Source organism: Physeter macrocephalus, chromosome 14 (assembly GCF_002837175.3).
Source record: "Physeter macrocephalus isolate SW-GA chromosome 14, ASM283717v5, whole genome shotgun sequence".
Lineage (NCBI taxonomy): Eukaryota > Metazoa > Chordata > Mammalia > Artiodactyla > Physeteridae > Physeter > Physeter macrocephalus.
Genome location: NC_041227.1, coordinates 19,748,807 through 19,771,450, shown reverse-complemented (window position 1 = coordinate 19,771,450; position 22,644 = coordinate 19,748,807). Strand labels below are relative to the sequence as shown.

The 22,644-nt window shown below is 52.1% G+C and overlaps 1 protein-coding gene and 1 long non-coding RNA gene across 2 annotated transcripts in view; one reads left to right on the top strand and one right to left on the bottom strand.

Moving 5' to 3' along the window:
• LOC114487730 (uncharacterized) overlaps positions 1-22,644 on the bottom strand; it is a 49,334-nt gene that overhangs the window by 21,831 nt on the left and 4,859 nt on the right. The window contains exon 3 of the long non-coding RNA XR_008619254.1: positions 871-989. This is a non-coding gene — a long non-coding RNA (uncharacterized lncRNA). The remainder of the gene's footprint in view (positions 1-870; positions 990-22,644) is intronic.
• Positions 7,734-12,240, top strand: SLC32A1 (solute carrier family 32 member 1). Its single transcript, XM_007099956.1, has 2 exons — positions 7,734-8,126; positions 11,053-12,240. The coding sequence occupies exons 1-2, from the start codon at positions 7,734-7,736 to the stop codon at positions 12,238-12,240; spliced, it is 1,581 nt and encodes a 526-aa protein (XP_007100018.1).

Sequence of the window (22,644 nt, the reverse complement as noted above, 5' to 3'; positions counted from 1 at the left end):
TGGTCAGAATGAATTAAACGTGTGCTTCTCACACTTGACTAATACACGAGCTGCTTTTCAAACGGGAAAAAAATCACAGCCCCCTCCCTACAACTGACAAATTATCTTTATTATGATTTTACTGAAATATGTACAAACATAAAGCTAAGTATAAATCCATATCCTTTTAGCTTTATACAACTGGAAAAGCAAACACAATGTACTCACATGATACAAACAAAGCTACAAAATCAGAAATTTCAAAATGACACGATTAATTTAATGTGATGGATGATGTGTCACTGAAATTAAATCGCCACTTGCACAGTGAGTATTGTGTTGTATGCTTCAGCATTTAGCCCCCCTCTGTTCTTTTGTCATAAGGCCCACAACAATTAAAGCAGTATTTGGTCATCCAGGGGATCTAGAATTTGCTGGTAGATACTTTAGATATAAAATGATACAACATAAAATTAACCAGTTCTGGGCGAGAGTTCATACACCCCAAGTTAAGAAACAGACAATGTCCCAGGAGCCTTTATCAGCTGTGCTAGGCTGAGCCATCCCATGGGGAAGAGCCATGTGCTCTTGAGGCTGGAAAGCCCAGGATACAGGGCCTGGCCCTCAAAGGCCACCCACTTTAGTGAAATCCACAAGCTCTTCTGAACACCTACTGTATGCCTGCCCCTGTGCCTCCCCACCTCCTGTCCCAGAGGAGTTGCCTGTGTGGTCGGGAGGAAGATGAGGGTGACCAGAGTAGACATATATACCTCTCAGTGCAGGAAGAATGCCCAAGAGCAGACATGGAGATCTGTTTCGCCAATGGGAGCCAGATCTGGACTTCAGCCCCTCCCTGGAGTCCAAGGTCTAAGCTCTTCCTGGCAGACTCACCTAGAGTGTGGAGGTTATAAGGTCAGCTCTGATCCTGGGTTTGAATCCTGAATCCTCCACTTCCTAGCTGTGAGATCTTGGACAAGTTACTTAACTTCTCCGTATGCCAGCATCCTCATCTGTAATGGACATGAAACCAACTCAAGCTCAGAGAGATGCTCTAAGGCAATAGTGAGAGAACACGGACAAAGCACTTACCCTAGAACTTGGCATAGAATAAGCATTTGTTAAATATTAATGTTGATATCTCACCTGATTGATATCTCACCTGACTCCAGCTCTCAGCAGAATTGGAAGAGAAAGAAACTTCTAGAGTTAGCCTTTAGACTGGAAGCCATAGAGTTATCATGAGTGGACAACAGAGGATTTGAAACTCTGTGTGACATTTTGTGTGTGTTTGTGGAAGGAGGATCTTCAGCCTCATTAGATGTTCAAAGAGGTTGTGACCTAGAAAAATCTTAGGCCACTGAGGTAGTGCTGGTCAGGGGCTGGCAGATCACTCAGTGTCTTAGCTTGAGCGACATAACAAAATACAACAGACTGGGTGGCTTACACAACGGGCATTTATTTTCTCACAGTACTGGATGCTAGAAGTCCCAGATTAAGATGTGGCAGGGTTGATTTCTGGTGAGGACTCTCTTCCTGGTCTATAGATGGCCACCTTCTCACTGTGTACTCACGTGGCGGAGAGAGCAAGAAAGATCTGGTGCCTCTTATAAGGACACTAATCCTATTGGATCAGGGCCCCTCCCTTACGACCTCATTTAACCTTAGTTACTTCCATAGAGGGTCTATCTCCAAATAGTCACATTGGGGTTTAGGGCTTCAACATAGTGAATTTTGAGTGGACACAATTTGATCCATATCACTCAGGAAGGTAGGCTATCTGGGTGAGGCAAAGTTTTGACCAGCAGAGGCTAGCCCTTAACCCTTCTAAGCAAGGATCACCTCCAGTTCCCCTGGCCCTCCAAATCTAACATCTCTCACCTTGCATAATCCTTCCAACCTTCCCCTTTTCCCTGCTTGTGCCCATCCAGCACCATCTCCCCCAGTTCCTGCCTGCAGCCTCTGAAGGTGACAGTAGCCTAACCTAAGGATTGTGGGAATTTAAGGAGGCTATCCCCAGAGTGCTTTCAACAATGCCTGGCACACAAAGAGCACTCAATAAAGGTTAGCTCTGCACCAACAGGTTTGAAGGTCCAGGAGGTCAGACCCACAGCACCTTTGCACTCCTGGAGTTCAGGGGCCTTGCAGCAGGGCTCACTGGAGTCAGAGCCTCCACCACAGCTATCTCTCCCAGTTATAACTGGTGACCCACAGATTCCTAAGGGCTGCTGAGAGGTCTTGCAAGGAGTCTTTGAATCTGGGTGTGTACCCCAAGCCCTCTCTGAACAAAAAGCACATCTCACACGTGTATGTATGACTGGCTTCCTACTATGTCGAAGGTAATGTGAGCATTAAAGATGAATCAGTTTAGAAGAGCTACAGAACTCAGAATTCAGAGCTAAATTTTGGCCATTGCCTATGTGTGTTTCCTCAACCAATTATACTAAAAGTTCATGGGGGGAAATGGTTTTGTGATATGGATTTAATCCAACCCACAAATGTTTATTCAGTGTCTACTGTGTGCTAGGGACCCAGTGGGGAATGAGGCCGTCATTCTCCCTGCTTCCCAGTGTAATAGGAGGCTGTGTTCTCATAAAGGCAGGAACCCTTGGTCTAACGGTTCAGTCCAGGGCTCTTGCTTCCGTTCCAGGCAGCTTCCTATGGTTTCAAGGGCTGCCAAGGGCCAGGCCTGGGTCCCCAATGTCCCCTGCTCCCTGGTCTCTTCTCAGAGCCATGCACACAAAGGCATGAACCTAGAAGCCCAGAACTCGTGAAATCCAGCCTCCCTTGCCCTGAGGCAGGACTGCACATGATCTCTGAGAGGACATCCAGCCTTTTCCTGCATGCCTCCAGAGATGGCATGCTCTCTATTTCAGCAAGGAAAACTGCTAATATTTACAAAGTCATTCATATATTTTAATATGTTTCACCCTGAGCTAGCACAGGCAGCATCTTCACCATCCATGGTGCCCCCTGATTTGTCTCACCAAAGGGAGAAGAATCAGGGTCTTTGTCCCGGGCATGGATTGCTGCCCCCCTCCCCCCTTGTGCCCATGGACTCAGCATCAGGAAATTGGGTTCTGGTTTGAGGCAAGATGGCATGACTTTCTCAAGCCAATGCACTAGCTTGATGGGGGAAGGGTGATTTATAGAGCCAGCGCCTGTCCCCATAGCAGGAAAAGGCTCACGGACAGAATATGCTCTGGAAAAGGAAGAGGAGGCGGGGGGGTCTGTCTGTGATCATTCAGCCCCGAAACGATACTCATGATGTTGGCTTTCCAGGCCATTAATTCAAGGGCTCCATGCCCCACCCCCATGGTGCTGCCTGCTCTGGGAGATAAGCCCAGTTCTATTTAACCCTATTTATTCCCCCAAAGTGTCCTCCATCTCTGCTAGCCAGGTGTTTAACCCTTTGGCTACTGAAGGCATCAAAAATAGAGAGAATAATCTCATTTGGAAGAGGGACACCCACCGCCCCCCAACCCTGGTCCGGGTGGCAGGACCAATCCAGAATCCAGGTTTAGCTTCATGGGACTTGGCAGGAGTCTCCTGGGAGTCCTTCACTGCTGCCTCTCAGGCAGCCCAGGTCCCCCAGGAGGGTGGGACTTTGTGTGGCCCTGGGAGGAGAACCCCCATCCCCACGCCCAGGACAGGCAGCAGGGGCAGCTCCTGCCGCCTCACCCGCCATCCACATTATCTTAGTCACAGATCTGGGTTCTGACACCGGCCAAGTGGAAGGCTGTGGCAACTCTGTCTCTTTTGTGCCCCCCGGCTGCTGTCTCTGTCTAGCACGTCCTGCTCTGTCTCCCTGCTGCCTCTTCTAGCATGTTCATTTTTATGTCTCCTCTGCCCCTTTCCTCTCTTTGTTCTCTCCTCTTTTCCCTTTCGTGATCACATAGGGGTATTCTTGCTTTTGTGGATGCCTGATGATTGGTCTCATTGTGAATCTCTGTGCGTGTGTGTGTGTGTGTGTGTGCGTGTGCGTGTGCGTGTGTTCCTGTGTCTGGGTGTCTGTCAGTGTGTGTATGTGCTGGCCTGTCTCTGACCTATGTGTGTTGCTCTGTTAAGCTGTGTGAATCTGCTAATGTACTTGAATCTGTGTGTTGGTCCTCATTTCTTTGTGCATCTGTCAACTGGCTTGTCATTATCTGTGTGTGAGTGGATGTGTGTATGCGCATGTTGTGTTTCAACTCAGGGGGCCAAGCAGCTGCAAATTTCTCTCCTGAGGGTGCCCCTAGAGGAGCAAGTCGGAGAATTCAGAAGTTGATGGCTTCACTAGAGCACAGCCCAGCTTAACACCAGATAGATAGGTTGTCCTGGTCGTCTCCTGGGGCTGCCTGCCAGGCCCCCTGCCCTCTGCGCTTCTCCTGCCCTCTGCGCTTCTCCTGCCCTTCATTCTTTCCCCTTCAGGTCAGTCCAGGACGGGAAGGGGTGAGGACAGGGAGGGGCGGCAAAGCCAGAGAGTGTGCATTCAACTCACTTCAACTCTCAGCCCCAATCACAGGCTTTTTCTCGTACACTCACTTTCCCCCAAACAATGAAAAGTGGCCATTGGGTTATAGCGATAACAACAATAATAATAAAATAATTGCTACCATGTATTGGGACCCTTAGCACATGCTAAGACTTTTATATACACAATCTTGCTGAATCCCCTCAAGAACTCCGGGAGTCTGTTGTTATTTTCACATTTTAGTGATGAGGAAACGGAAGCTAGGACATGTTACGTGAGTCATCCAATGTCACACAGCTAGTACCTGATGCAGCAGGATTTTCCAAGATGAGGTCACGGAGGGGAAGGCACACTGGAGAAGCCTCAGGGTTCCTTCATGCTAGCCCAGCTCTACCCCGGCCCCTGCATGACCTTGCGCAGGACACCTTGCTGCTGGGCCTGGGTGTGCTTCTCTGTACGATGAGAATGAAAGTGAGGCTCTGTTGGGATGGTTTAAGCTTTGCAGAGAGGGTGATTGGCCTGAGTGCTCTCTGGGCTCCCCACCCGCAGTCCCAAGAATTGGGGTGAGAAGCAGAAACAGGGACCGTGCTTGTGTCATCTTCAGCCAAAAGAGAGCCACACACAGAATAAGCTTTGAGAAATTTTGCTGAATGAATGAATACATGAGTGAATGAATGACCTCATTTCTCAATACTACAAAGAACTTCACAGCCCACCTTGGGTCCTACAACAGTGAACATCAGTCGGGAAGAGGAAAGAGAGGATAAGCACTCCGGACCCTCATAAAATCCACACACGAATTGGCAATGACCAACTGATACATATGTGTTATTGATTCACTTGTCAGAGAAGGCGTCAATGACCATCTTCAGCTCTGGGTAGGTACGGAGTGGAAGGGAGCCCTAGGGAACTCTTGTCTCTGCCCAGATTATCTCCTGAGCAACTAAAGAATTTCACCAAGGATAGAAGGGGAGTGGTGAGGATTAGGATACAGAGATCTTTGTCTATAGAAATCTGTAGGGAAAAGGCTCTGTCTCCCTAGCATCTGGGGTTTGGGGGTGGGGAGGGTCTGTCTCTAAGGCAAATCTCTGGGATGGGAGATCAGTTATTTTGTTTTGTTTTGTTTTGTTTTATTCAAAGCCTCTTTGGAGGAGTGAATCTCTGTGTTTGGGGGAAGGATCTCTGTCCTGTCTTTGTTCTGAGTCCTATCACGATTTGGAGGGTCCGTGCCTGGGAGGAGGCTCTCTGGAGAGGTTTTCTTGTCATGGTGGTAGTGGGGAATGCTTCACGCTAGGGCAGAGGGTTTCTGTTTTCTGCCAGGCAGGCTCTTGGGGGAATTTAAGGGGGTACCTGGGAGCGATTACTAGCATCTCTGCCCAATGTGGTGAAGATTCCGTATCCGGAGAGGAGTTTCTCAGAGACCGTGAGGCGCTGGGGGTGTGGGCAGGGAGCGGTAGGAGGTAGAGGGGACGCCTGTCTTCTCCTGGCAGCTCCAACGCGATGGGCAAAGCCCTCAGGCCGTCCTACTTGTGTGCTGACCTGAGCTAATCTAGAAATACAGCAGGGGAGGAGGAGACTGGGGTTCTCAGAGAGACTGGGTCTTGGGAAGGGGGTCACTGGGAGCCCCTTTCTTTTCGTTTCCTTCAGATTCTCCCCATCCCACCCCCAGTCACAGCCACTAGTCCTCCTGCACCTCGGCTGGGACGGCCAGGCCGCCGACGCTGCTGTTTAGGGCCTAAGAGCCCGGGGCAGGAGCCCAGCTGCGAACACACCGAGCCGCGGACCCGCACGGAGACACAACTACAAAAGGACTCCTACAGGCAAAACCGCAAGCAACCCATTCAGGAATACATATACGCATACAATCCAGCACACAAGCTCTGCGCACACACAGGCTCAAATGCTCGCCAAACTCTGCACTTACAGAATAAACATGGTTACCAAATCTCACCCTCGGGGTCCGCTCAGCTCCAGCCCGTAGCAATACCTGGTACAGTGTCGGTCTTTGTCTCTGGGTCTTTCTCCTTCTCTCGAGCTACACGCAACCCACTCAACAGAAACAGTCTAGGTTTGCACAGCCCCCGGCAGCCGCCGGGCTAGCAGGGCCGGAGCGCACAGCGCGCCTCCCCACCCTGGGCCCGCCGCGAGCCCTTCCTTCCTCTGTGCCAGGCCCCAGCTGCGCCCCTCCGCGGCGCGGGCACTCGCAGACCCGCCTCGAGGCTGTTGACAGGTGCCTTCAGTCCTTCCTCCTTCCAGACCCCCAAACGAAAAGAAAGCGAACAGCCAACCTTTCGCCCTCATTATGCACACGTCTGGAGAACGGTTGGTGGCGAACAACCCGCAGAATCACTTCCATCTCGGCGTCCCTGGACGGGAGGAGACAGCCCCAGTGACCGAGGCCGGGGCTGAGCCTTCTTGAGAGCGTTCCTCCACTCCTGCCGGACACTTCTGCCTTCAAGGGGGGCTCGCGACTAGGTTGAAGTGCTGGTGGTGGGTGCCAGGGAGACAGAGCGATGCCCAGACGGCCTGGGCCGCCGGAGACAGGTAACTGTCCTGCTGCCTTTCTGGACGTCTAGACCAGTCTTTGGCCAGATGATCTGGGGCTGAAAGGCTCGCGAACTCTGGAGGGGGTAGCCAGGGACAGGGGACCGAGAGGATCTCTGCCCGCTCGGGCCCCCTCCCTCCTTGCGGCGGCGAGGTGGGAAGGGCCAGGATCGGAGTTTAGCACCTCCTCCAGAAATGCAGCACTCCGGCCCCCACCCCGCCCTCCACACCCCTCCTTCGCGCGCTCCCTCCTGCTCCCTTCCGTGGGCGCCCTTCTCCTGTCCCCATCTCGGTTCTCCGGAGTCCCTTGGTGCCCCCTTTCTCTTCTCCTTGCCCTCTCCTCACTCCTCCTACCTCCCGGAGTTTCTCCCTCCCCAGCCCCTCCGCCCCCTCCTGATTCCGAGGGGCGGGAGCGCTTTGGGCTGCGCGCGGTTGGGGGCGCCGCGCCAGCTTCGCGTAGATGCTCTGACGCCGCCGCCGCCTCCGCCACCGCCGCCCTCCGCAGCCCAGCCCGCGCCCCGCGGCAGCTCCGCAGTGCACTCGCCACCGCCGCTCCGCCAGCCCCGCTGCCCGCCCGCCGGGTCGGCCTTGAGCGAGCCTCAGACGCCAGCCGAGGGGGTCATGAGCCAGAGCGCCCCGGGGCGCCGCGGGGAAAGCGAGCGAAGATAGCGGTCTCGCGCCCCCGTGGCCCTCACCGCCTTGCCGGGCGTCCCCCGCGTCCCCAGCCCCTTCTGTCCTTTTCTCGGGCCCCGCTGCCGCCATGGCCACCCTGCTCCGCAGCAAGCTGTCCAACGTGGCCACGTCCGTGTCCAACAAGTCCCAGGCCAAGGTGAGCGGCATGTTCGCCAGGATGGGTTTTCAGGCGGCCACCGACGAGGAGGCGGTGGGCTTCGCGCACTGCGACGACCTCGACTTTGAGCACCGTCAGGGCCTGCAGATGGACATCCTGAAAACCGAGGGCGAGCCCTGCGGGGACGAGGGCGCTGAACCGCCCGTCGAGGGAGACATCCATTACCAGCGAGGCGACGGCGCGCCCCTGCCGCCCTCGGGCTCCAAGGACCAGGCCCTGGGAGCTGGTGGCGAGTTCGGGGGCCACGACAAGCCCAAGATCACGGCGTGGGAGGCGGGCTGGAACGTGACCAACGCTATCCAGGTGAGCGCGGGATTCCCAGCTCTGCCTCTCCCCCCCCCCACCCCCCCAGATCTGCGCACCAGGCTCTACTCGCAGTAGAGTCCCCTGGAGATCTCAGCCTCAAGACCCCTTCCTGCACCAGGAATCTCGCCTGCCCCCATCCCTTCCAGCCCTGCGTGGGGATCTACGTCCCCAGGTGGTGTCTCCCCCCACCATCCGGCCCCCTCCCGCATCCCCGGCCTCCGGACAGCTAGGCTGAGGTTCGGTTAGAGAGGCTTTCCCGGAGACCCTGCCGAAGGGAGGGAAACAGGAGGAGGGGGAGTGGGGAGGGGTGAGGGAGAAAGAAAATCAGGATTGGTGGGAACAGTATGGCCTGGGACTCCGGAATGGATTCACGCTGCATTTTTGGCAGAAAAGGAGAGGGGGAAGGAGCTGAGCTGGGAGTCTCCTCCCCCGACACACAAGACACACACGCATAGACAGCGCACATGCACATAGGCAGGCACATGTGCCCACAGCCCCCCTCCCCCGAAGAAACGCCGGTCACAGGTGCACACGACATACATCTATATATAGACCACGGAATTATCCTCAAATGCACCTTCATACACCCCTACACCTCCCCCACACAGAAACACACACCTGTACATACCAAGGGCACACACATAAACCCGTCTGAACATAACACACGCACACATGCACAGACTCATGCATACAGGATCCACCCGCTCTCTCAGGTGCAGCCCTGTCGGGGACAAACAGGTATACACAAACATGCACACACACACACACACACACACACACACACACACACACACACGTATGACCACACAAGCACAATATGGTCCCTGGTACCTCAGCACTACCTGCGCACAGACACCCCTCTTGCTCGAAATCCCGGCTACGCCGCAAAAAGCTCCTCCGCGTGTGACCCTGGCGAAGCCGCCTCCAGATGCTCTGAACCGCCTCTGGTCTCCAGGCCCGCCACCCCGTCACCCCACTCTCAATCCTCAGTCCCCACCAGGCGGCGCCGGACTGCGCCGGGAGCGGGTTTGGAACCTGCACAACGACCCCGGGAGCTGGAGAAGGGGAGCAGGCCGCAGCTCGAGGGGCAGAGAGGGCCTCCACCCCACGCGTCCCCGGGCCCTGCGGCTTGCCTCCCATCTCCCACCCTCGGCGTCCCCGGAGCGCACAGGTCGTTGGGGCGCAGAACGTGGGTTTCCCGGGAGCTGGAGGCCGAGACGCACACATGCACAGACTCATGCATACAGGATCCACCCGCTCTCTCAGGTGCAGCCCTGTCGGGGACAAACAGGTATACACAAACATGCACACACACACACACACACACACACACACATACGTATGACCACACAAGCACAATATGGTCCCTGGTACCTCAGCACTACCTGCGCACAGACACCCCTCTTGCTCGAAATCCCGGCTACGCCGCAAAAAGCTCCTCCGCGTGTGACCCTGGCGAAGCCGCCTCCAGATGCTCTGAACCGCCTCTGGTCTCCAGGCCCGCCACCCCGTCACCCCACTCTCAACCCTCAGTCCCCACCAGGCGGCGCCGGACTGCGCCGGGAGCGGGTTTGGAACCTGCACAACGACCCCGGGAGCTGGAGAAGGGGAGCAGGCCGCAGCTCGAGGGGCAGAGAGGGCCTCCACCCCACGCGTCCCCGGGCCCTGCGGCTTGCCTCCCATCTCCCACCCTCGGCGTCCCCGGAGCGCACAGGTCGTTGGGGCGCAGAACGTGGGTTTCCCGGGAGCTGGAGGCCGAGATGGGGTTGTCCCGGGACCCGGGCTCCGCAGGGCTCCTCGGGGCCCTGCTCAGTAAGTGACCCGACCCGAGGCGCCTTCCGCTCCAGGGTCGGGCCGGACAGCCAAGCGCAACCAGGGACCGGCGTGGTGGGGGCGGGGGACGCACCAACTTCTGTTGCCGCCCCCGCCTTCACCTGGGGCATCTTTAAAGGCCCCGTTCCGTAGGCCCTGATGGAGGCCAGGGTGGAAGGCTGGAGGCCTGAAAGCCTCGGGAACCCTGGATTTCGTTAGCTTTGCTTCCCTATGTGGATTCTAAACCCTCTCCCACAGCTCTGCCCGCCCGCTCCCGCAGGTTCTGGTTATTGCCTCCCGCCTGAGTTCGCCGTTCACAAAGCGCTTGCGCTTTCCCCGTAGGCCCCTAATCCTGCTCGCCTCTACCACTTAGTCCCCTTCCTTAGGGATCGGTCTCTCCGCCCCAGTTTCGGCCTGGCCCTAAGACTGCCCAACCCTGTCTCCCCATGCCCACGCCTCTGGCCTCACCCCGCCCAAAGCCCTTCGCCAGCAAACCCCACGTTCCCTCTGGTCTTGCCTCCCTGCCGCTTGCCCCACGCTCAGCCCCCCTTCCTCCCTACCCCGTGTCCTTTCTCTCCCGCTGCCGCTTTCAACGGTTTCCCTCTCCAGTTCGGCCCTTAGGCACCTGCGTTTCCCTCATTGGCTTCCTTGCACTCCATTCCAGCCCCACCTTAGACTCTGCGTCCCTTTTTCCTAGTGGCTCAGGCCCAGCTCTCTACCTTTCTCCTCGTCCTTTTCCGGTCAACCCCCTCCAGCCCCTTCTCATCTTTTTCCGAACCACCCCCAGGAATCTCCTCGTACCCCTTCCCTCTTTGCGGCTTGACCCCTTACTCAGCCCCCTCCCTACCTCCCAGCCATTAAGCACACCTCTCCGTCTCAGTTCCGTCCTTAAACAGCCCCCTCTCCACCTCTGACTCAATCCCCAGGCTCCCCATTAGACCGCTCTACACCTCCACTCCAGCCTATCCTTACCCTCTCCTCCCGGTGGCTCAGGCCCAGTTCGCACTTAGCGCCCCCTTCCGGCTACACCCTTACGTCACTCCCCCAGACCCCCGTATTCCGATACTGCATCCACTGAGCTCCCGGGTCTGGTTGCCTTTTCGTTCCGCAGGGCATGTTCGTGCTGGGCCTGCCCTACGCCATCCTGCACGGCGGCTACCTGGGATTGTTTCTCATCATCTTCGCCGCCGTGGTGTGCTGCTACACTGGCAAGATCCTCATCGCATGCCTGTACGAGGAGAACGAGGACGGCGAGGTGGTACGCGTGCGGGACTCGTATGTGGCCATCGCCAACGCTTGCTGCGCTCCGCGCTTCCCCACGCTGGGCGGCCGCGTAGTGAACGTGGCGCAGATCATCGAGCTGGTGATGACTTGCATCCTGTACGTGGTGGTGAGCGGCAACCTCATGTACAACAGCTTCCCAGGGCTGCCCGTGTCGCAGAAGTCCTGGTCCATCATCGCCACGGCGGTGCTGCTGCCCTGCGCCTTCCTTAAGAACCTCAAGGCCGTGTCCAAGTTCAGCCTGCTGTGCACTTTGGCCCACTTTGTCATCAACATCCTGGTCATTGCCTACTGCTTATCGAGGGCGCGCGACTGGGCCTGGGAGAAGGTCAAGTTCTATATCGACGTCAAGAAGTTTCCCATCTCCATTGGCATCATCGTGTTCAGCTACACGTCGCAGATCTTCCTGCCTTCGCTGGAGGGCAACATGCAGCAGCCCAGCGAGTTCCACTGCATGATGAACTGGACGCACGTCGCCGCCTGCGTGCTCAAAGGCCTCTTCGCGCTCGTCGCCTACCTCACCTGGGCCGATGAGACCAAGGAGGTCATCACGGATAACCTGCCCGGTTCCATCCGCGCCGTGGTCAACATCTTCCTGGTGGCCAAGGCACTGTTGTCCTACCCGTTGCCCTTCTTCGCTGCTGTCGAGGTGCTGGAGAAGTCGCTCTTCCAGGAAGGCAGCCGCGCCTTCTTTCCCGCCTGCTACGGCGGCGACGGGCGCCTCAAGTCGTGGGGCCTGACGCTGCGCTGCGCGCTGGTCGTCTTCACGCTGCTCATGGCCATCTACGTGCCGCACTTCGCGCTGCTTATGGGCCTCACCGGCAGCCTCACGGGCGCCGGCCTCTGCTTCCTGCTGCCCAGCCTCTTCCACCTGCGCCTGCTCTGGCGCAAGCTGCTGTGGCACCAGGTCTTCTTCGACGTCGCCATCTTCGTCATCGGCGGCATCTGCAGCGTGTCCGGCTTCGTGCACTCGCTGGAGGGCCTCATTGAGGCCTACCGAACCAACTCGGAGGACTAGGACACTAGGGCCAGCCCCGGCCGCCCTCCCGCGCTCTCCCCAACTCCCCACCCACCCCTCCCCCAACAAACCCGTGCGCCCTGCCGCCGCGCTTGGGAAGCCAAGCTTTAAACATCTCTGGTTCCCCGTTTCTGATTTTGGGGGTTGGGGGCGGGAGGGGATAGGGATCCACAATCCATTGCGTCCGCATTTCTGTTGTCCTTTCTTTTCCACAACACCCTGGTTTCGGGGGAGGCGGCGGCGCATCCGTGGGCAGGGTTTTCTGTCCTTCCAGGAGGGGCCCCGACACTTTGGTCCCTGTCACCGAGGGGGGGGTGGGAAGGGAGGGAGAGGGGGCGCAACTCGCAGGCGCAGAAACTTGACCTTGCGGGCACATTTCACAGCCATCAGTGCTTGGAATCTGCAGCGTCTAGCCATTTCCAGCAAGAACGATTCCCATTCCGGAGACATTTCAACCCTTCAGCGGGAAAGGCTGGCCGGGAAATCCGTTTCGGGTGGGCGATTTCCTTCGCCGAAGCGGGGAGGCTAGAAGCCCCGGCGGGGCCGGCTTGCCTGCCGGTTTTCAGGAATCCAAACTCATCTTGTGCAATTTATCAGGTTGTGGAACTGTTCTACTGTGCGTGTGGTGTGCTCGTGGTGAATAAGATGAAATGTATATCAGAAAAAAAAATCTATCTCTAATTTAGAGTGCGGTGCATAATTATATCCGCAAATAAAGAAGAAACAAAGGCGCTCGCGGCCCTGTCTCACTTCTGCATTTTCGCACCCGCGGGAATCCTGGCGCTGGGTGGCAAGGGAACCGGCTCTGGCCCGCCCCGTGAAGCAAGTGGGGATGGAGAAGCAGCTGTAGTTAAAGAGTCCCTGGAGAGCTCCGGGGAGCGTGAGGGGTGCTCAGCACCAAGGGGAGGCTTTCTGAGTGCTTGGGGGACTCAGGCAAAGGAGCACGTGGTGGTGCGCCCACGGTTTCGGTGTAGCCTTGGCTCCCCAGCCGCCAGGACTAGGCTTTTTTTTTTTCCCCAAAATCTTTCCCCGGGGGTTGGATCCATCTGAGAATTTGGTGGACGCTCTCGAACTCCAATCCTAAAATAAAGAAGGAAGAAAAAGTTTTGCTTATGTACAAAAGCCCTACAGAGTTGTTCAACAAATATTTATAGACAGCCCACCAGGGCTGGGACTGTGCTGGCTGCCAGGAGAAACAAACTCAGCCGTGCCCTCCTGGAGCTTACAGTCTAGTAGAGGAGAGACAGGCAATAGATCGGGACTCTGAAATCCACAGTATGACTGCCGGCTGTGAAGAGAGCTACAAAGGAAGTCAACAGGGCCTTGTGTATTTCCCAGGGTTTGCCAACCTAGCATCCCAGGCATCTCTCGCCCTGGAGAACCCCCCTCAAGTCCAAGGTGGGGTTTACACAGCCACAGTGAAGAGATCTGGCTGTTTAGAGTCACCAGGCAGAGCCGTTTACGTCCCAGCCTCCCCTTTTCTTGAGCAGCCTGTTTGAGAATGTGTTTGCTTAAATTACCCAGAGGACCCTGTCCTTTTTTATGCAGATCCTACTGCATGGGCAGCCCTCCTGTTGCTTCCAGGGGTGCCAGTCCTGGGTACATTGGAATGGATCATGGTCAGACTCTCCAGATGGAATGGATCATGGTCAGACTCTCCAGATGGAATCTGGGAGCTCAGGAAGGCTAGGCCATTCTCACCGGGAGAGAAGCCACGGTGGGAGGTTCTTGATCTCTCCCACCGAGGCAGAGGTCTCGTTCGGAACGATTTCTCCAGGTGCAATGGGCGCACAGGAAAGAACGGGGAGAATGCCTATGCACGGTGGCCATTTCTCCCTGCCCGCTGCCACGGCGTGGGTCAGTGTGTGCTTGTGTGAGAGAGGGCGCCTACACGAAGATGTGCGGGGTTGGGGGTGGGAGGCTGTATCTGTGTCTTGTGAGAGCTTTGATGAGTGCGTGTGCTTGCCTGCGTGTGCGGAGCATCCCTGAGCGCGTGCCTGCGACAGAGGTGACCTCGCGCCGCCCTGCTTCTGCAGCCATCCAACAAGTGTGGAAGCGCAAGGGGGATAAAATTCGGTCCCCTCGGCCGCCTGCGGCTCTGACGATTTGAACGGGCCATTTGAGATGTCCGCTGTCATCCACCTGATGTCCCTTTGTCACTACTGTCGCGAGTCAGGATCCGGAGCTGACCAGAGGATTCTCAGTTTCCCGTCCCTCTACGTCCTCTGATGCCTCCCAGGCCGGGAGAACTGGCCGTTCATCGCCCTTGCCCCGCCTCCGTTGCTCCTCCGCAGGTCCACCCACCCTCGGGTACGATCTGAGTCGGAGCTCGGTCTGTAGCCTTCAGAAAAATCCCTGACTTCTGCAGTGGAAGGGAAGGAGGGAGAGTCACGCTGCACCAGCTCCGTCCTTCCCGTCTTGAAAAGGACGAATGAGACACCAGGCAGGCCCCGGACAGCGGCTGCCATCTCCGCGGACTCGCCTGGAGCCGCTGCACTGCATCCTAGCTCCCGGCTTTGTGCCCAGCTCCCTGGAGCCCGGCTCCCCCACCCGTCACCCAGAAAGGCAGAGGCGGGAGAGCCAAGCTCCTAGACGCCCCAAGGGAAACCCTGCACCCTCGTGGACAATACACCCATCCCCAGTCTCGCATTCAGGCCGACGGGAGAAATAGACAGCAGAAGATGCGACCCATCTCTGCATCTCCCACCCCTACCCCACAACACCAAAGTGCATGGCTAGAAGTTGAAAAGAACGCCTGAGCTCTCCTCGGGTCCGCTGTGAGTTCGCAATCCGAATTCGAGGGAGGCAGATAGGGCCGGCAAGGTTCATTCAGTGAAGGAATTGAGGAGGGAGGGAATCCACCTCAGGACCCGCCCCTTCCCCTCCCCCCCCCCACAGGGTTCCCTCAGTTCCCATCGGTTCTTACGAAGAATCCTGGCTCCACGCCCTTCGGACCCTGACCCAGTTCTGTGCTTTGGGAACCACCAAGATCACGGAGGAAGCCGCCACCCTGTCCCGAGCCAGCCCTGCCTCGCTCCCCAGCGGTGAGAGAAGGTTCTCCACCTTTAGATTTCTAAATGCTTCTTCCCTCCCTGCCACCCTGCACTCTCAACTCCCCTCCCAGTTGATAATGATTGCTTATCTCTAGTGCTTTACTTTCAGGTCCTCCATATTTCAAGTGACATTTCGATGGGTTTTTTTCCCCCCAAACATAGAAGGATGCTATATCGTAGGACATGTTTTGTTAAATGACAAACCCTACCCCAGGGACTAATATGTTCCCCACTTAGGGGCCTTGGAGAGAAGGAGGGAGTCAACCGGACTCCACAGGCACCAGTCAGGAAGTGGAGAGGATCCAGTCCTTTCTATTGGTGGGGAGCAGGGATCTCAAATGCAGGGCCAGAGACAGGCTTAGGTCAAGGAGGGGCAGGCTGGCTGGACCGCTATGTCCTCACTGGACATCCAGAGGTTAAGGGGGTGGAGCTGCTTTGACCCCAGGGAGCCAGCCTCGGGGGTCCTTCCCACTGCTGTTTATTTTTTCTTCTCCAAAATTACAACAACAACAAAAAGTTCAAACATACAGAAAAGGTGAAAGAATTCCACAGCTTAACTTGAACAATTAACATTTTATGGTGCTGGATTATCTATCCTATATCTATCCATCAATCCACTCAATAATCCATTTTTTAATGTAACTTTGAAGAATTGAAGACCTCAGTATATTTCCCTCCCAAATACTTAGGCAGGCAGGGTCAGTAAGCGTGACATTCAGATAAGCACAGGACCAGTAGTGGCACAATGCTCGGCCATATGGAGTCTGAGGCAAAAGGAAATAACAGCAATACAATCCTGTCTTTAAATTTTATTATCTGTTCATCGTGTTATTTTGAACACATGGTTCACTTTCGAAGTTTGATTTTTAAAAAGATTGCATAAAATGTGATCTTGATTATTGAATTTTTTGGCATCCTTTTATATTTTGCTCTCTAAACAAATGCTTCATTTTCTCACACTAGTCTCAGCACTGGGTGTGAGGTAGGGCTTGGGAAATGAGTTATACTCCCTGGAAGTTTGGATTGAGACTTTTCAAGAGTCTGCCTACAGTTGATGCTACAGTGATGCTGTGGGTGCCACCTCTGCCAGTTATGGGGTCCAGGAGGGGCCAGGCAAGGAGGGTCTTCTGGCCAGGGACACCCAGCAGGATGATCCAGCAGTGCTGAGGGCCCAGCCATATGAGCGTCCAGCAGCTCCCAGAAACCTTCTGCGGATGGGGTGGAAAGAGGGCAGAGAGATTGAGGATGCAGAGGGGATGGTACAGACTCTAGATTGGAGAAGGAAGTACAGTCTGAAGGGAGAGCACAATTAAAGGAATTGTTACCCAGTACCTGGCACAAATTCGGCTAGGTGCACAGGATTTATTTATCAAATATTTGTTGAGCATCTACTATAGTCCACTGGACTAAGGACTGTTCTAGCCCCTAGGGATGCAGCAATAAACAAGATAGACATGGCCTCTGTGGTAGGGGTCAATGCCCTATCCTATGTCCTTAGGTGCATCTGAGTTCACCAGAAGTTGTGGACATTTCTCAGGAACCTGACAGCGAACCATGACAAAGTGCCTCTCTCCATCTGTCTCTCTCTCCTCTGCCCGAGGGCTTTCTAGAATACCTTGGAAGAACAACTTGAAATTGCTGGGGAGTTAAAAGCTCCCAAACACCCAGTCAATTGGCAATAAATGAACGGCTCCTGTCCTATATTGGGATTATTTGTGGTCTATTCCACAAGGTATCTCAGATGGTTCCCAGCAGGATTGAACCTCGTGTGTCCACAAGCTCATCAAAGCACCTTTTATTTGGCTTCCCCTCCCCTTCCCTGTCTCCCTTTCCCTACTACCTCACTTGTCCTTTCTGGGATCACCTTCCAAATGATTAACTACACCTGAGTCCTTGTCTCAGTGTCTGCTTTCCATGAAAGCTAAACTAAGACCGCTCCTGTATTCACAGTGCTTTTAATCTCGGACAGTGATTCCCAAATATACATCCTTAGACAGGTGCCAGGCAAGGTGAATAGAATCAAATAGGGAGGTTTTCAGAGATTCCTGTTCCCTGCCTTCACCCCTAGATTCAGATTTTTAAGTTCCTGATGTGCCACTGGTTTGGGATCACTAATATAGAGAAAGTTAGGTCAATGGATTGATGGATGAACAAATAGATGGATGGGTCAGTGGGTATGGGCTTTGAAGGTCAATGCTTGGGTAGGTGAGCCATTGTCTAATAGATGGATCAGTGGATGAAGGAAAAGATGGATAGACAGAAGAATGGGTCAGGGGATGAACAGATGAAAAGGTGGATCAGTGGATGGATCAATAGGTGAAAGGAAGAAAAGAGGGAAGGATAAATGGGTTTATGGCAACAAACTTTAAGCACAGTAAGCTCCACAAGAGTGGGCATAGTCTCTGCTGGGCTCCCTACTGTATCTCCACTATCTAACACAGGATCTGATATGCAGAATGTGCTTAATACATTTTGTTCAACAAACAAATAAATGAATAAGTAAATAAGTAATTTCTTTTCAAAAAGATCATCAACACATAAATAGTTTTGGAGTCACAGGAAATTATGTGGTTGTATGGTCATGCCATTCAAGATGGCTGTTCTTTTGCTCTCTGTACATCCCCTGCTTGACCAGTCCTTGCTTCACCTGTACCCTAATCATAGGGCTTAATCAGTAACTACCTATGTGCTTGCTCCCTGCCCCAGCCGCTAGTTTCCCTGGTAACTGATGAGCCAACCTGATGTTAATTCCCCCTATAAATGGTAGCCTCCTTAAGGAAACAATCGCATTTACTACTGCATCAAAAATAATAAAATACCTAGGAATATACCTACCTAAGGAAGCAAAAGACCTGTGCTTTGAAAACTATAAGATGCTGATGAAAGAAACTGAAGATGACACAAACAGATGGAAAGATATACCATGTCCTTGGATTGGGAGAACCAGTGTTGTCAAAATGACTATACTACCCAAGGCAATGTACAGATTCAATGCAATTCCTATCAAATTACCAGTGACATTTTTCACAGAACTAGAACAAAAATTTTTAAATTTGTATGGAAACACAAAAGACCCCAAATAGCTAAAGCAATCCGGAGAAAGAAAAACGGAGCTGGAGGAATCATGCTCCCTGACTTCAAACTATACTACAAAGCTACAGTAATCAAAACAGTATGGTACTCGCACAAAAACACAAGTATAGATCAAGGGAACAGGATAGAAAGCTCAGAAATAAACCCTTGCATCTGTGGTCAATTAATCTACACCAATGGAGGCAAGACTACAATGGAGAAAAGACAGTCTCTTCAATACGTTGCGCTGGGAAAACTGAACAGCTACGTGTACAAGAATGAAATTAGAACATTCTCTAACACCATACACAAAAGTAAACTCAAAATGGATTAAAGACCTAAATATAAGACCGGATTCTATAAAACTCTTTAAGGGGGCTTCCCTGGTGGCACAGTGGTTGAGAGTCCACCTGCTGATGCAGGGGACACGGGTTTGTGCCCCAGTCCGGGAAGATCCCACATGCCGTGGAGTGGCTGGGCCCGTGAGCCATGGCTGCTGAGCCTGTGCATCCGGAGCCTGTGCTCCACAACGGGAGAGGCCACAACCGTGAGAGGCCCGTGTACCGCAAAAAACAAAAACAAAAACAAACAAACAAACAAAAAAACTCTTAAAGGAAAACATAGGCAAAAAACTCTTCGAGATAAATTGCAGCAATATTTTTTAATCCATTTCCTAGAGTGATGAAAATAAAAACAAAAATACACAAATGGGGCCTAATTAAACTTAAAAGCTTTTGCATGGCAAAGGAAACCATAAACAAACAAAAAGACAACCCACAGAATGGGAGAAAATATTTGCAAATGAAGCGATCAACAAGGGATTAATCTCCAAAATATACAAACAACTCATGCAGCTCAATATTTAAAAAAATGAACAATCCCATCTAAAAATGGGCAGAAGATCTAAAAGGACATTTCTCTAAAGAAGACATATGGATGGGCAAAACATTCATGAAAAAATGCTCAATATCACTAATTATTAGAGAAATGCAAATCAAAAGTACAATGAGGTATCACCTCACACCAGTCAGAATGACCATCATCAAAAAGTCTACAAACAATAAATGCAGAGGGTGTGGAGAAAAAAGAACCCTCCTACAGTGTTGGTGGGAATGTAAACTGATACAGTCACTATGGAGAACAGTATGGAGATTCCTTAAAAAAACTAAAAATAGAGCTGCCATATGATTCTGCAATCCCTCTTCTGGTCATATATCCAGAGAAAACCATAATTCGAAAAGATACATCCACCCAAATGTTCATAGCAGCGCTATTTACAACAGCCAAGACATGGAAGCAACATAAATGTACATCAACAGAGGAACAGATAAAGAAGATGTGGTGCATATATACAATGGAATATTACTCAGCCATAATGAAGCGATCAACAAGGGATTAATCTCCAAAATATACAAACAACTCATGCAGCTCAATATTTAAAAAAATGAACAATCCCATCTAAAAATGGGCAGAAGATCTAAAAGGACATTTCTCTAAAGAAGACATATGGATGGGCAAAACATTCATGAAAAAATGCTCAATATCACTAATTATTAGAGAAATGCAAATCAAAAGTACAATGAGGTATCACCTCACACCAGTCAGAATGACCATCATCAAAAAGTCTACAAACAATAAATGCAGAGGGTGTGGAGAAAAAAGAACCCTCCTACAGTGTTGGTGGGAATGTAAACTGATACAGTCACTATGGAGAACAGTATGGAGATTCCTTAAAAAAACTAAAAATAGAGCTGCCATATGATTCTGCAATCCCTCTTCTGGTCATATATCCAGAGAAAACCATAATTCGAAAAGATACATCCACCCAAATGTTCATAGCAGCGCTATTTACAACAGCCAAGACATGGAAGCAACATAAATGTACATCAACAGAGGAACAGATAAAGAAGATGTGGTGCATATATACAATGGAATATTACTCAGCCATAAAAAAGAATGAAATAATGCCCTTTGCAGCAACATGGACCTAGAGATGATCATACTAAGTGAAGTAAGTCAGACAAAGACAAATATCATACGATATCACTTATATGTGGAATCTAAAAAGATGATACAAATGAACTTATTTACGAAACAGAAACAGACTCACAGACTTCTAAAACAAACTTATGGTTACCAAAGAAGAAAGGTAGCAGGGAGAGATAAATTATGAGTTTGGGATTAAAATATACACCCTACTAATATATACTAATATATATAAAATAGATAGTCAACAAAGACCTACTGTATAGCACAGGGAACTCTACTCAATATTCTGTAACAAACTATATGGGAAAAGAATCTGAAAAAGAATGGATATATGTATATGTCTAACTGAATAACTTTGCTGTACACCTGAAATTAATACAACAATTTAAATCAACTATACCCCAGTATAAAATAAAAATTAAATTAAAAAAAAACATAGCCTCCTTCTCTCCGCCCTCACCCTCCGCCCCCGAGTAGTGAAGATTGCTGCCATGTCCTACCTGCTGTCTGTCATACAAGGGGTGGGGTATCACTCCAGGACCTTTTGCTTCAGAAGTGTAAGATCCCCTATCCAATAAAACATTGTTGTCTCTGTTGCTGTCTCTGTGCTCTTTAGTCTCAAGGCTGGGCATTTATAAGGCTTGCAGGCCTGTGGGATACAGTCCAACTGAGGTCAACCAGGAGAATGGATGAAAATAAGAAAAGCACTGGGCCAAGGACCTTGGGGAACAGCAATATTTCAAGTTCAGGCAAAGGAGGATAAGGAAGAGGAGAATTCAAGTCTGATAAAGAATAGTCAGAGAGGTAGGGGAAGAATAAAGACAATGATGTTCTGGGGTTGAAGAAGGACAGGTTGTAAGAAGAAGGAAAGGACAAAAATTTGTTTCCTTTCTCTGGAAAAATAGCATCTGATTTGGACCAGGAATGGGGATGTGGGTATCTCTTGTCTCTAAATCTCAGAGCTTAGAGTAGAAGAAGCATACCTAGAAGCTTTGCAAAGAAGACTGAGACCAGGACTGAGAAACAGTTCTAATGAAGGCTCTACTCTAAAGTGGGATGTATAAAGAGAGGATGTCTAAGAACACCAGTAAGTAAGGCAGACCAAGGGAAGCTGAAGAAAGAGGAAGCTCAACAACAGGTCAATGAAGATGAGGACTGAAAGAGGGCGGCCTCGGGTTGAGTCTCCCAGCAACAGACTCCGACACAAGAATTTGAATGCAAGTAGTTCACGTGGGAACTGATACCAGGAAGCACTGAAGCACAGTGGAGAAGTGGGAGAAGAGAAGGAAAGGAAGAAAGCAAATTAAGGGAACTTTACAGGCAAGTAAGCCCCTGTGCGTAGTTGGATAATAAATTCAATTCAATTCAATTAATTGGTATTTATCTCCCAATTTCCATCAGTTACTGGTGGAGGGCGGCTCGCGGGGGCAACTCGCAAGCATTTCTAGGCTGCTCTGTGCCAACCCCAGCATGTTGCTACCGTCATAGAAAGCCCTCATACAGCAAGGCACAGAGCTTACATAAAAGCCAGTGGGCTGGTGTGCATGGGTGCTGGGAGTGCCCAGGGCTCCAACAGTATCTTTTGCAGGGCCCTTGTGATGGTCTTGGAGACTTAAATGAGAATAATGTTATTTGGCCCAAGCCTCAAGTTCAAGAGACTTCCAATGTTAGCTGAGGGTCAAGGGCACCCTCAACGAAAATGTCGATCTTGATTAAACTCTGTTTTCCCAAGACCAGATAAATGTAAGTGTGAGAGGACCTATGTAATGGAAAGGAACCTCAAAATCTCAAAGCTGCCTGAGCCCTTGTGAAACTCTTGAAGGGGCTGCTGATCTCCCAGACCCTATTACCTCTTCCTCTCTTCTGGGCTTTGTCATTTTAGCAGGGATTTCAGCTGGAGCAAATGCCTTGTTCTGAGGGCTGAGCGGAAGACAGAGCCCTGACTTACCTATCACATTTCCACCAATCAGGGCTCTCACTCACCTGTGGTGAAGGGAACCTGCCCATGGCAAGCATCTTATGGGACACTCTGCTCGGTCCCCTAGCAAAGAAAGACCAAGGTAACATTTGAGCTGGGCCTTGAAGAATGAGTGGGATTCTAGGGGCAGGTGATACAGGGTAGAGCATCTCAGGCTGTGTCAACAGTATGCGCAAAGGGACAGGCTACTAAAAGGCCACAGCAGGGAATTCCCCCGCAGCCCAGTGGTTGGTAAGCCACGCTTTCACTGCCGAGGACCTGGGTTCCATCCCTGGTCAGGGAGCTCGGATCCCGCAAGCCGTGCAGCGAACA

Excerpts from the sequence above, each read along its gene's own strand:
- SLC32A1 (XM_007099956.1), top strand. The coding sequence starts at position 7,734 with ATGGCCACCCTGCTCCGCAGCAAGCTGTCCAACGTGGCCACGTCCGTG. Across the intron at positions 8,127-11,052 it reads ACGTGACCAACGCTATCCAG|GGCATGTTCGTGCTGGGCCT; the intron begins GTGAGCGCGGGA and ends TTCGTTCCGCAG.